The sequence below is a fragment of the Aspergillus pseudotamarii genome (genome assembly GCF_009193445.1).
Source record: "Aspergillus pseudotamarii strain CBS 117625 unplaced genomic scaffold BDV38scaffold_10, whole genome shotgun sequence".
Lineage (NCBI taxonomy): Eukaryota > Fungi > Ascomycota > Eurotiomycetes > Eurotiales > Aspergillaceae > Aspergillus > Aspergillus pseudotamarii.
In genome coordinates, this window is record NW_022475024.1 from 648,928 (window position 1) to 662,559 (window position 13,632).

At 47.7% G+C, this 13,632-nt stretch overlaps 5 protein-coding genes across 5 annotated transcripts; 3 read left to right on the forward strand and 2 right to left on the reverse strand.

Annotated features, from left to right (window-relative positions):
• Window positions 1-670: 670 nt before the first annotated feature.
• Window positions 671-2,575, forward strand: BDV38DRAFT_239601 (putative aromatic-L-amino-acid decarboxylase). Its single transcript, XM_032053779.1, has 3 exons — window positions 671-940; window positions 995-1,925; window positions 1,979-2,575. Exons 1-3 carry the CDS (start codon window positions 892-894, stop codon window positions 2,547-2,549), a joined length of 1,551 nt encoding a protein of 516 aa, XP_031916961.1. The 5' UTR covers window positions 671-891; the 3' UTR covers window positions 2,550-2,575.
• A 332-nt stretch (window positions 2,576-2,907) lies between these two features.
• Window positions 2,908-4,047, forward strand: BDV38DRAFT_279875 (SDR family oxidoreductase; the record flags this gene model as incomplete). The annotated part of the gene is made up of 3 exons (XM_032059147.1): window positions 2,908-2,927; window positions 2,982-3,219; window positions 3,283-4,047. 3 exons carry the CDS (start codon window positions 2,908-2,910, stop codon window positions 4,045-4,047), a joined length of 1,023 nt encoding a protein of 340 aa, XP_031916962.1.
• A 1,211-nt stretch (window positions 4,048-5,258) lies between these two features.
• BDV38DRAFT_279876 (uncharacterized protein) lies at window positions 5,259-7,321 on the reverse strand (the record flags this gene model as incomplete). The annotated part of the gene is made up of 3 exons (XM_032059148.1): window positions 5,259-6,480; window positions 6,547-6,829; window positions 6,892-7,321. The coding sequence occupies 3 exons, from the start codon at window positions 7,319-7,321 to the stop codon at window positions 5,259-5,261; spliced, it is 1,935 nt and encodes a 644-aa protein (XP_031916963.1).
• A 1,645-nt stretch (window positions 7,322-8,966) lies between these two features.
• On the reverse strand, window positions 8,967-11,418 carry BDV38DRAFT_289943 (uncharacterized protein; the record flags this gene model as incomplete). Its single annotated transcript, XM_032061372.1, has 6 exons — window positions 10,411-11,418; window positions 10,181-10,355; window positions 9,849-10,114; window positions 9,558-9,766; window positions 9,289-9,509; window positions 8,967-8,994 (listed from the first exon to the last, which is right to left on the reverse strand). The coding sequence occupies exons 1-6, from the start codon at window positions 11,306-11,308 to the stop codon at window positions 8,967-8,969; spliced, it is 1,797 nt and encodes a 598-aa protein (XP_031916964.1). The 5' UTR covers window positions 11,309-11,418.
• Window positions 11,419-11,883: 465 nt separating this feature from the next.
• BDV38DRAFT_279878 (uroporphyrinogen decarboxylase) lies at window positions 11,884-13,181 on the forward strand (the record flags this gene model as incomplete). Its single annotated transcript, XM_032059149.1, has 4 exons — window positions 11,884-11,938; window positions 11,995-12,036; window positions 12,131-13,051; window positions 13,108-13,181. 4 exons carry the CDS (start codon window positions 11,884-11,886, stop codon window positions 13,179-13,181), a joined length of 1,092 nt encoding a protein of 363 aa, XP_031916965.1.
• Between the last annotated feature and the right edge of the window lie 451 nt (window positions 13,182-13,632).

The window sequence follows — 13,632 nt, forward strand, 5'->3', positions numbered from 1 at the left end:
TATTTGTCCAACATGCATCCGATGGATTTCGTGTGAGGTTGAAGTAGGTTGAAGTAGTGAGCTGGGATGAGGTCACGAGATCATATTGTCAGGTCGCAGCTTGGCTCTGCTCTACTTAGGGCTATCTAGTAGTACAGAGGCAGTAGCATTCGATGCTGATCAGAGCCCGCGTGTTGTCCAGTAGCGTCTATCCTATATATTGGTAAGTATAACCATTTTGATTTGTCCTGATACGTTAGATTTATCGCAGTATACTATCTCCACGAGCTCTGTAGATGTGTGAGGTGCCCAGCTTCCGCCCATGGATGTAGTACCTGGATCTCATTTCTAATCAATGGATGTCAGATTTCCACTCCGTTTCTATCGGGTATTTGGAAAACTTCCTTCTTTAGCTCCGGGTGTTTCTACAAGGTCCGTGCGCTATAACTGCGGCCAGGTATTGGTGGATTGCCACTAAATGATTAAAAAGGTTTCTCAGAAACACCCGGGGAGATAACCATTGGGAAGAGGTGAAGTTTTTCCGGAGGATTCTCGGTCATGTTATAGAGAGTAGTTGAATCGAAATGTAATCCCGAATCAGGTATCTTATCAGCACGTGGCTACCCATGGAACGGAACCGTTCCGACCACTGCTAAAACTCGCCCTGTAGACGACAAGTTGCCCCCCACTTCGATCATTTATCTGATCGGATCGGAACACTTTGTGCAGTCATTCCGAGTCACATTTTCTCTTCCCTTCTCTGCCCTCATTTCGCTCTATATATCCCCTCATCCAGCTTGTCGCACGTTTCTTCCCTCTAGTCAAACCTCCAATCATTCTCAGCGACCCCTTCTGTCCCAATTGGCTTCTCCAACACTCCCGATTGACTGCGAACAACTTCACCAACCACAAATGGACCGCGACCAGTTCCGAGCCGCTGCGCAAGCAACGGTAGAGGACAGTAAGCGCTGACTTTCCTTGGCCACTGGGATATGCACACTAACTATATACACAGTTATCAACTATTTTGACAGTGTCCCTGACCGGCGCGTCTGCCCCACAGTTGACCCAGGCTACCTCCGTCCCTTAATCCCCGAGCAACCCCCCGCAGAACCAGAAGAATGGTCGCAAATCCAGGCCGACGTTGACACCAAGATCAAACCCGGTCTGACACACTGGCAACACCCGAACTTCATGGCCTTTTATCCTGCGACGGTTACCTACCCGAGTATCCTGGGTGAGATGTACTCGGCTGCGTTTAACGCCCCCGCATTCAACTGGCTGTGCTCCCCGGCCTGCACGGAACTGGAAACAATCGTTCTGGACTGGGTAGCGCAGGCTTTGAACCTTCCTAAATGCTTTATGAGCTCTTCTGAGAACCGTGGTGGTGGTGTGCTCCAGGTTAGCGCCAGTGATACTATCGCCACCGTTATGGTGGCTGCTCGGGAACGGCGGGTACGCGAGCTGGCATTAGCCGAGGGATTGAAGGAGGGGACTCTCGAGTATGAGGACAGGGTGATGGACCTCCGACCTAGATTGGTTGCGATGGGAAGCAACCAGGCGCACAGTAGCACTGCAAAGGGTGCATTGATTGCAGGCACACGGTATCGGAGTGCCACCGCCAAGCTGGAGAATAACATGGAGCTTACTGGAGACGATGTGCGGGCTGTTCTTGAGCAATGCGACAAGGACAACTTGACCCCATACTATATCACTCTAAGCATGGGAACGACGAGCACGTGTGCTGTTGATCGCATCTCTGAGATCACAGCCGTGCTGCAGGAGAAGCCTTCTTGGCAGCGGATTTGGGTGCACATCGATGCGGCATACGCCGGTTCGGCCTTGGTCGCGGATGAGTTCCAGTACCTTGCCAAGGAGCTTGCCGAAGGCGTTGACAGTTTTAATTTTAACATGCATAAGTGGTTGCTGGTCAACTTCGATGCAAGGTAAGCGTCGCGCAGGACCGTCTTGTATATCTTTGTACTAACACTTACGCTAGCTGTCTCTTCATTCGCAACCGATTCGACCTCACCGATGCACTGGATATCACCCCCGCGTACCTCCGCAACCCGTACTCTGAATCCGGCCAGGTGATCGACTACCGCAACTGGAGCATTTCTCTCGGCCGTCGATTCCGCGCATTGAAGATCTGGTTCGTCATGCGTAGCTACGGTGTCAATGGACTCAAGGCACACATCCGTAAGACTATCCGAGTAGGCGAGGATTTCACAAGTCTGGTGCGCAGTCGGTCCGATCTTTTTGAACTCATCACCAAACCCGCATTCGGCTTGACCGTTTTCCGCATCAAGGATCCCAGGGCGCAGGCCAATGGGTCCGCAGTCAATGGAACTATTGTCGCAAAGCCTAATGAAAAGCATGATGCCCTTACGAAGGAAGTATACGAGCTTATCAACTCACGCGGCGAGATCTTCATCACCTCCACCGTTGTTTCAGGCATTTATGCGATCCGCGTCATCTGCGCCAATGAGGCGGCAGATGAGAAGTACCTCCGACGGGCGTTTGAGATCCTTGTTGAGACTACGGACGAGGTGTTGGGTCGGTCGAGTTGAGCGTGGTTCATGATGCTCGGTTGATGATAAATGTGAAATGATCTTTATAAACTACTTTTAGTCTGTTTTAGATATTAAACGAACTATACACATGTCCCTCGATTGAATACACCCCGTTAATATCTATTGTTCAAGTATTGCTTCCATCAAAGCAATGTATGTATAAATCCTGTAATAGTAGTAGTAGGGCAGACCTGTACATACAATATGTCATGTACCTCGGACACGTTCCGAGATCATCGGCGTATCTCCGTTATCCCCGCATCAGATATCAATTCCCTGCATATACGCAACAGTACGTATGCATCGGCCGACAACAACACCTTAACGTTACCCCTCCGATCAACAAACCATAAAAATGCCACCCTCAACTCCAAAGTAAGGTCCCAAATCACAAATCCACAAACCCCCAACTCCTCTAACAAGACCCAGACACATCCTCGTAACAGGCGCCACAGGCTTCATCGGCGCCCATGTAGTCGACAACCTGCTAGCACGCGGCCTAAGCGTGCGCGCAGCAACACGCTCCAAGCAAAAAGGCGAGCAGATGAAAGCCGCCAGGCCGCAACACGCCTCCCGACTCGAATTCGTCGAGATACAAGACTTCTCGCAGATCGGAGTCTTCGACGATATCATGGAAGGTATAGACGGGGTCATCCATGTCGCGAGTGTACGTCTCAACCCATCATTCTGCCTTCTAACCCTATCCCTTCTAACTGGCACTAAATCAAAGCCATTCACATACGACACCAAGAACAACGAACAAGAACTCATCATCCCGGCCATAAACGGCGTGAAATCTATCCTCTCCGCCTCGGCGAAACAACCCACGGTGAAACGCGTGGTCCTTACCTCCTCGTTTGCGTCCGTGGTTGATATCTCCAGAAAATATGAGGGCGATTTCACCTACACCGGTTCCCATTGGAATCCCTTAACCTACGAAGAAGCCGTCGACCCCGCCACAGACGCGGTAGTAGCGTACCGAGGATCGAAGAAATTCGCCGAACTAGAGGCCTGGGAGTTCGTCGAGCAGGAGAAGCCCTCATTTGATCTCGTTACGCTTTGTCCGCCCATGACCTTCGGTCCTGTCGTGCATCCTGTGAGCGGGGTGGTGGGGTTGAACGAGTCGAATGCGGTGCTGTGGAGTGTTGCTTCCGGGGCGGAACCGTTGCCTGTTGCCAGGGTTTCGGCGTGGATTGATGTGAGGGATTTGGCGGAGGCGCATGTGCAGGCTTTGTTGAGGGATGAGGTTGGTGGGAAGCGGTTTGTTCCTGCTTCTGGGGAGCCGTTTTCGTATGAGTTGGCGGCGGATATTATTAAGGAGAGGTTTTCTTGGGCGAGGGAGACCGTTACGGGGAATTATGAGAGTGGGAAGGAGCCTGTTCAGGCATATAAGTTGGACGGGGAGGCTGTGACGAGGGAGTTGGGTGTGAAGTTTAGGAGCTTTGAGGAGACGGTGGTGGATTTGGTGGGCCAGGTCAAGGAGACGTATGCTTGATGTTGCTGTTGGGGCTGTTTATAGATAGAGATACTACAAGAGTACATAATTCGCTATGTGGTGGTCCAAGTTGTTGTGTGGTTTGTGTGGTTTATATGGGATCTATAAGACACCATTACTCTCTGTGTACAGTTGGGGGCATTGATGTAGTATACATCACGAGAGAATGTTAAACAATTCCAACCCATGAATAGACACTACACTTCATGAAGCAGTACAGCAGGCTGTTATGCACTTCCGATGATGTCAACACTGGTATGAGGGTGAGATTCTTGGTTCTCATTGGTCTGTATATGCCAAGTCTCATCCATCCATCCATGATGAGATCCACAAATACCAAAGTAGGTTAGCGAACAATTTCAAAGGTTTGCACAATTCTGAGCTAAGCCCAATGCGGATGTTTCCTCATGAGCCTGCTGAAAGTAGTTATAATTGATGACTACCATCAGGAACATCTTCAATTCATATTCCTTTACTCTGTAACATTTACGTCTGTATATCATGTAATCTGATGATTACTATATGCCCATCTTTGACCAGATACACAGGATATCAAGCCATGACAATGTGTGGATATTTGCAATGTGCTTGTGGTGGAGCTATGATATATATCTTAGGGTTATGCAAGACCACGATTCATACCAAGGATGGCTCATCACCCACATGCAATCGGACGCATAACCTAGTACAAATAGTTAGAGGACTTCAACACAACAAAAAAAGAAAAAAAAAGGGGGGGGGGAAGGTGCGCAAATTTCCGAAGTGCTAGTGGCAGACAGCTATAACCGTAGGTGAATTATTCCCGAGTTCCGAGTCTATTTTATCCAGAACCAAATTCTGTATGAGGGCAACCAAAAGCTAGGCACTCCTTTTCATATCGTTTTACACCATATAAATCTAACACTATTTAAATAAAGTACATACGACCACAGGGTGTGGAGAACAGGGCTTCCCGTCCGCTCAGCCGTACTTAAGCCACACGCCGGGAGGTTAGTAGTTGGGTGGGTGACCACCAGCGAATCCCTCCTGTTGTATGTTTTTTCCCCTGCTCTATCTCTACATAATTTAGTGCTGTTCACTTGGGTGGGATGGGAGTTCCTCGTCCGTCAAGATTCAAAGTCGTTGCTCAAGAATATGACTGCTGGGCTGTTTCCCCTAGACTAAAGAGTACCCTTTTCGTCTGATCGCCTCCGGGGTTCTAGTCGTCGCTGTTACTTGAGCCCCATGATCGGTGTTATAACCGGCATAATACACCGTCTTCGTGAGTGGCCGTTCTCACCCTCGGACGCGTTCCCTATCCAACCTGGTGTCTCGTCGAGAGACTTGATACCCTCAACATCTTGCGACGCAAGCAAAGGCGTCTTTTCTGATATTGAGGCCCCGATCCGTAGCATTGCGAAAGACTCGAGAGTCTTGGTCCATCGAGGAATCCACGCACTATAGAGGGCCAATACCAGAAGACAAATCAAGAAAAGCCCTAATAATATCGAGACGACGATAATTCCTCCGCGGGAAATGTCCGGCTTTTGTACATCGGCACCCATATCGTAGGATATACCGATCGTTTGCTCTTGGAAATTGTTCATCATCAACATGTCGTTAGCTAGAAATGCTGCCGAGGTAAATGCGTTCTGTATTCGTTCTGAAGATGGCCCAGACGGGACCCCAGAGAAAAGCAAAAAGTACATCGCAACATCTGCATGTATCGTGACGTTGCTATCCTGATGGAGACGGGCATCACTCTCAAGGTATGTCCCCTTTAGACAGGGGTAAAATGTAGGCGACTCATGGTAGGTCACGTCAAGAAGCGTAATAAAGGGAACGAGGCCAATACAGCCAGGGTAGATGATGCCCGAGTTGGCATACGCTGCTAAGGCAGTGTGTTGCACATCGGCGAAAGACCCTTCTCCGAAAAGTGCCACGGCGATATTGAGAAGCGGGCCTTTATTTTTGACATTGCTCACATTTGTGGTTGTGTTGAGCGTATTCCATGCTGTACCGCTGTCTAGATCACGAGTAGTGAGACTTTGTGAGTTATTTCCAAAGGGGCTATGCTCGATCAACGGCCCAGGGACTTGCCCATTCTCGTAGTTCGGAAGCCCGAAGTAGCCCGTTGTGGTATGGAGTTTTAGCTTCGTCGAATATTCTCCTGGAGTGACCTGTGGCTCGAAGCCTTCGGAAAAGCTCATTTTGAAATACAACTCCTCGCTAATGTCTTGTCGAGATCTTTGGTCTTCCCACGGAGATTGTGACATGTTGCCGGGCATGCATATCTCGACGGTATATGAAAATGAACTGTTATATTCGTAGCGGAGATAAAATGCGTCGGACGAAGGGTTGCAGTCATCGGGAAGTATGGCTGCCGAGTTGTTCTCCCATATGGCTGTCGAATTGATGCGAGGAGCAAACTGGCGTACTAAGCCAGTGTTGGTACTGGAGGGGAGCTGGGCTCAAAAGGGGTCAGTTATAGTGGTTATATTGGCGAGGGTGTTTTGGGACTTTGTCTGGAATGGCGAATAAGACTTTTCGCCAGTTTTATCGTCGAGAGTGACCGTGCCCGTACTAGACGACCAGAGTCTCGGCTGTATATCAGTATTGACCGTCGATGCTAGAGTGAGTCTCAGCTTGGTTGCATCGAGTCCATCGTCAGCGCCTGACCAATAGGACGCTGGAAACAGATCAGGGAAGTCTGTAATATAGGTGAGATGAACGGCAAGCCCGGTGGCACGCTTGATCGTCTGGACCGAGAGAAAAATCTGCTGTATCGGCGATATAGCAGCACCTGTGAAAACACAGATGCTAAGAAAGTAGACCAGATGCAGTAAGACAAGACAATAAATTTACCTAGAAGATGCAGAAATAGGCGAAAGAGTATCAACCCAGATTTATACTTTTTCCAACCACCAAAGACGAATTTTGTTAAGAGGTCAATGTCAGTCCACCCCTTGTCTGCTAGGGCCATGCTTTGCCTCAGGGTTGGCTGGTTGTCCCCTCGCCTCTGCTGGATATACACTACGGCTGCTTGCGAGCATACCGTATATGTTAATGGGATAGTGAGCACGGACACCAGCGACTGGACAATCCTCGCTGCCCTGAGATATCTTTCGCTCCTTGCGAAGGATGCATCTAAGTCCTCGATTAGGGTGGTCCCATCACCGGGGTGAGTGAGCATGCTGTCGGACGCGTCAGGTCCATAGCCCTGTCCACCGATGGGGCGCTGAACGAGGATGCAAATGATGACCCAAGCATACAGTGCTGCTGCTCCGTACAGCATGATCAAGTAAACGACCTATACGGAACGTTTCAGGGGAACGGAAGATTTTGGCGGGCTGGGCTGCTCGTTGCTGTCCACTGAATGATGCTCAGGACCCAGGGTGGAGACAGGCGAGATGGTAGCTGGGAAAGCGCGATCATCGTGCATTTTGCCTGTTGATTTTCATATTTTTGTACTCAAGGATTTAATGGTAGGTTGACTTATACCTCGTCTAGTAGCTGGAGGTTGTTCACGAACTATATATATAGGACAGTTAAACACAGCCTGATTGCCTATTGGGGCGCAGTGATGATGACAGAATATGCGCGACATGTGTGTGTAAGATCAGGCCTTCTTCTGAGGGCCGAAGGGAAGGTGGAGAAGGCGCTAGTAGTGAGGCTATACATCCCCGTAGTTTCTAAGGCGCTGCTGAGTGGTCGGTTTTCCGTCTCCAAAACAGACCTAAGCTCTTCATGCATCCTTAGTGTTGTGGAGGCACAACAGCACAAGACAGATTGGGACCCCTTTTCCCGCACTCTTGTTTGAACCTCGCCTGTCGGCCAAAAAGGTAGGCTAAATCACATGTGCTTTATTTGCCCTACATGTCGGAATGAGTTATTCCGTATAAGGTATCGGCTAATGAAATCCTGTGAAATAGTTCTGTACTTCACACTTTAGTTAAGAAAACATCAGTTAACTAATTATATAAACATTCCAAGTGGAGAGTAAATCTTCCACTTCTGACATATAAACAATCACTAAGCTCATTCCCCAACGTCTGACAATCAGTTACAGTTCCTAGCGAGGTGAGTTTTCACCTTGCAGTTCACGACCCCAGGTATCTATAATACTGCAATGTGATCCAGGCAATGGAGATGGAGGGTAGTTGGGATATACCTAGCTTACATTGACGAGTTGCTGTCGATATCCTGCCCCCTAGAGGGCCAAGACTCTAAAAGACGCAGCACTTTTGGTTCACATGCTGCCCATCTTAGGAGGCGGGACAGTGGGCCAATAATCTATCATAGTTCACCAACACATGGTGATCGACATACACGAAGTGGGGGGGTTGTCGGCGAGGCTAGTAGTTGAGTACCAGCTGTGACGGACGTGAACTCTGATCTTTTTTTGGGGCTACTATCCTAACCTGAAAAGGTTATATGTAAGTATTGCAGTATATAATGGGAGAGGCTGAAATAATCTCAATGTCTCTGTTTTAAATTCACCAATCAATAATGACTGGCCGATGGAACATAGGATGGTTCTAACTACGGATATTTACATCATGAATATCTGCTTAATTGGTGAACTACATGCTTGGGGCTGATACAGTAACATGTCCATGTTAGATAGAAAGGAGACGGGAGAATATTAACTGTGAACAGTTGCGTGTGCTCCAATCGCTACAGAGGGATTGCAAAGACTCTAGTCTATACTAAGGTTATCTCTTGAGTTAAGACGTGAAACTAGAAATGTACAAATTACTGAGGAAAGGTAGAGACAGCTAACTGTGCGGAAACAAGATTTTCGATTGTCTGGCCTTAGTTCATGTTGAAGTGAGAAGGGGTACTATGATGCATATCTTCTTTATAACCTGCCTTGTAGCAACATTATTTACTTGGGGACCGGTGGCGTGCTCCTTCTTTCTACATATTAATTGCATCTTTCATTTGACCAGGAATGGCTTTGTCAGCCTGAACAAAGCTCATCGCTAACCCATATTAAGACAAGGCGAAACAAAAGCCGCCAAGTTCATAGTTGAGATTTCGAGTCCAGTCAGAGTAGGCAAGGCAAGCTCTACTTCACTGACATGATCTAAATCTATGCTTGTCGAACAGAGCTCTTCTGAAAAATGACACATTGGTTCAACCTCATCAGACGGAGGCTGATGAGTTTCTCCATTCCCCACCCCGTCCCCGAGCTTGGGTGTACCAAATGGAGGACTTTGTTCAAAGTCGGGCAAAAAGAGCTTATCTTCCATCGCTGACTGGCGCAACTGGCATAAAGAACTAACTTTCGTTAGAATGTTTCGGATAGCGGCAACGAAGGTGTTTATGGGATCTCCAGGTCGCATCGATTCGAGACAGCGTATCGCGGCATGGATCCAAGGGATGTAAGATGGAACTGAACTTTCATTTTCTCCGTGGACAATATTGTAAGCGAGGACGAAACAGGCACTACTTAAGAAGTATCCATGATAGCGGGCTTCCTGCCATTCCTTAAATTCAATGTCCCAGTAAGGAAGGCAGTAACGTACTCTGACAAGCTCATTTGCGAGGGCTGCTTCGCACAGGTATTCTATAGTTCGACAAGCAGCGTTAAGGGCACAGTTACAAGCCTCGTTTAGCCATTTAGATGTTTGTGCACCTGCCCCTGCCGCCTGGGCTGGGTCTTGTGGAGTCCGCTGCCATCGTCGCCGGAAGACTAAGAATGGTCGATATGTTAGGAGGATTACATGGTAGTATACTGTACAATTAGTAACTTCCATTAATAAAGGAACACATAGTGAACATGCATGCAGTTAATATTGTCTGTTGTACCCCTTGACCTCCTGGTCGAGGTTTACTAGATAGGCCAGTACCAAGCGCGCGGCGCATGCAGGCATCGTAGGTCCGTAGGTTGTCCATGACGGATCTAGCTGTGTGCCACATCTGCAACAATGATTTCTCATGTTGGCCGTTTATCCCATCCACTGAACGGTGAATAACTTGGCACAGAGTAACCAGAAGTTGTAAGAATGGATTCGCGGAGGGTTTGATATTGATATCTCTTGGTGAAATGGCGCTTGGTCTGCCCAGGTGGAATGTTACCCAACTAAAGCTTGTTAACGATTCGAAATCTCACCACCAGAAGGATCTATAGTGTGTAAATAGAACGAACGTTTCATAAAAGTAAAGTGACCAGAATGTATCTCGTCTTTCTTCGACGCTTTCACTACCATCGTCACTGTTCGCTGGGGGCTCTTTATGCAGCCCGGCAGAGATAGCCTTCCTGGCTGCTATACCAAGATGCAAGAACGAGGAATTGAATCTCCCTTGTTCAGTTTGGAACTGGGCTTGCTAACTGGCGCATCAGAAAATATATGCAACAGAAATACTTGGGCGGCAAACTTATCATATATAACGAAATTTGGACAGCGGAAAGATTCACCACATCACTCATCGAGGTAATAGTATCATTGACCCTTTGGAACAGAATATCACCCCATTCGCAGTGAGCTGTGCCTAGAGAGCCTAGGGCTAAGGCCATGAAGACAACTAACCGGGACCACGTATCGATTTCGGATCCAGGTAGTGGACTATATAAGCTCTCCAAATCTCGACGAAAATTTTCCGCCGGTCGAAATGTTGCCAAGTAATATGACGTCGACAAATACCGCTCCAAGAAAGCTTTTGCTAGGTCTTTGTCGATGAGAAAAACAGGCTCTCTAGTTCCTCCATCACCGGGCTTTCCTGAAACACCATCTGTCTCGAATGGGCGACCAAAGAAAACTGGCCGAAAGTCGAACATATCCAGTCCAGGCCCCATCTCCATAACTTCCCCTCGAGTCTCATTAGACTGGTTGGCTCGATCGGGCATCAGCTCCTGATGGAACTCATGCATGAAGGCAAATTGTGATGTTGAACCGTAGTATAGCTGCACCGTGGTGAGTGGAGATGCTGTATCTGTGGCCGAGACCCCATTGTTGAAACTATATTTGACTGTGGATCCTTGATCGTGCGGAATATTTGAAGCTGATAGTTCTTCATTGGTTGACTGTGCATTCTCGGCCTCACATATGCCCCTAGGTAGTTTAGGCATCGTTGTAGGAGCGTCTTCATGCTTGTTGTTTTGGTGTCGTCTCATCCTTTGGCGCACGATATCGCGGTACAAACAAGATGTACCCCTTCGCTGGCAAATATTGCAGGGCCTCCCACCGTCACATTTGATCTTCCGCTTCCTACATTCTTGGCATGCCATTCGCAGTCGGTATCCAGTTGGCCTCGGTGAGGGGTCATAGTCGGCCATTTGGAGAGAGGAGAACACTGGGACTAAGATCAATGGGCAAAGAAGGTTATCCTGTGGTTGTCAGACATCCATCAATCTGTTCTGCGACACTGGAAATACCAGGCCTTTCCGTGATGTGAAAACTATGCTGTTATAGACGTCACTTTTCATGCCAAGAACCAACGATTGAAGTCACCGCTTAATCAGCGGGATGAAGATGATGGCTTTCATGGATCTGGCCTAGGTTGGGTCCAGCCTTTGCTTTTTCTTCAAAACCGTGTTTTGACTCTTTGATGTTAGTCTTCGTCAGGCTTATCCAGGGTTGAACTCAGATGAATAATCATTACGAATACAGATATTCTTCGTGCGCCAGGGTTCAACTCAAATGACTAAGGATTATCAATATGGCCCGTAATTCCGCGATGAAAAAAGAAGGGGAAAAAATAGTCAAATGGCTAACTCAGACAGGAATTGAACCTAATAATACTTTCTTTGATCTTCATTACATTGGTTTTGCCAATACAATATCCCAGATTTCAGTCCAATTCACTTAAGGTTTCTGTGATACTCACTCTTACCAAGTAACATCTCTAAAGATGAAAGAAACGTTCGCACCCTTAAAGAATGATCTTTTGCTACGAGCCGCGAAAGGTATACTGTCACTTGAAGTATTTATATGGGCATCGCAGGAACTAACACAATGACAGGCGAGAGTATTCCACGTCCTCCAATATGGGTCATGCGACAAGGTACGTTTTTCTTGTCCGCATCTTTTTCCCAACTCCCTCTCAGTCAATTCATACAACTTTGTACGCTCTTTTCTAAGATTTTGATTACCTCAAGCTGGTCGCTATCTCCCAGAGTACCATGAAGTGAAAAGAAGCCGTGACTTCTTCGAATGCTGTCGGGACCCTGAAATCGCCTCCACGTTGACTCTTCAACCTGTAGATCGGTATGAAGGGCTGATAGACGCCGCAATTATTTTCTCGGATATTCTTGTTATTCCACAGGCAATGGGAATGCATGTTGAAATGGTTGATAAGAAAGGTCCTCATTTCCCGGAACCGTTACTGTCGCCGAAAGATAGCCAGTATGCAAAAATAACCCGCAAACAAATCTATATAAATGTGGATTTGGAGTATGTCTATCAAGCCATTACGCTCACTAGGCAAAAGCTGAATGGTCGTGTCCCCCTCATTGGCTTCTGTGGTGCGCCCTGGACCTTATTCTGCTACATGGTTGAAGGGGGAGAAACCAAAACAGGGCAGTCCAAAGCGTGGATCTACAATTATCCAGCAGAATCAAAAGTATTGTTGCAGAAGGTTGCTGAAACCTGTGTAGAGCATCTGGCTTTACAGGTTGCGGCAGGAGCACAATTTGTCCAGGTTTTCGATTCCAAGGCTGGGGAACTATCGCCGAGCTCCTTTGACTTATTCGCGCTTCCGTACCTGCGGTATATCTCTGCCACCCTTCCTAGGAGGCTAGAAGAGATGGACCTGGAGCCGGTACCAATGGCTGTATTTGCAAAAGGCGCATGGCATGCCGTTGAAAGTTTATGTCAGTCAGGATATGATGTCCTTAGCCTTGACTGGCTTCATGATCCAGAAGAAGCTGTTCGAGCCACGAAAGGTCGCATCACAATCCAGGGCAATGCCGATCCAGGTGTATTATACGGAAACCATGTAGCGATAACAGAAGCAGTTGAGGCAATGGTTAGGGGCTTCAAGGCGGGCAGTCGACCTTGGATCGCGAACTTGGGTCACGGTAAACTGAACCTTATAGCGATCTTCTTTCTCTCAGTAATAGACTAACATTGGTAGGCATCACTCCTCTTGTCAAGCCTGAGAATCTCAGGTTCTTCTTTGAGGAGATCCACCGCCTGACAGCTCCCTGAAACTCAGTCAGTGCGATATACCACCCTCCCAGAAACCTTAGTGCCTAGGACTATGTTTGATACTTTGTTAGATGGTAATATATTATGATTGAATTTTATATCTCAATCCCTACATGGAAGGGCTAAATCCCGAAATACGCCTCTTTAAGTAGTTGCTTTCACCTCCTGATAAAGGCGGCGCTGTTTGCTTGGAACCATATCTCCTAGGTCCTCAACGCTATTGTATTGTGTATTTGGATTGAGGCGGTGATAAAGAGCTTAATTCTCCTAAATAGCCTAAATGTTCTAATGTAACCGGTGCTTGAGGTCCAAAATATTGCGTAGCGGCAGGAAGGAAGTCTGTGAGTCACGCCTTTCCAAATTGACCTCCACTTTTCCATACTCTAGGAGGACATCCTTCTTCCAGACCCACCGTTTTGCGCCGATATCCCGATAGTTAAGGCCAAGACCT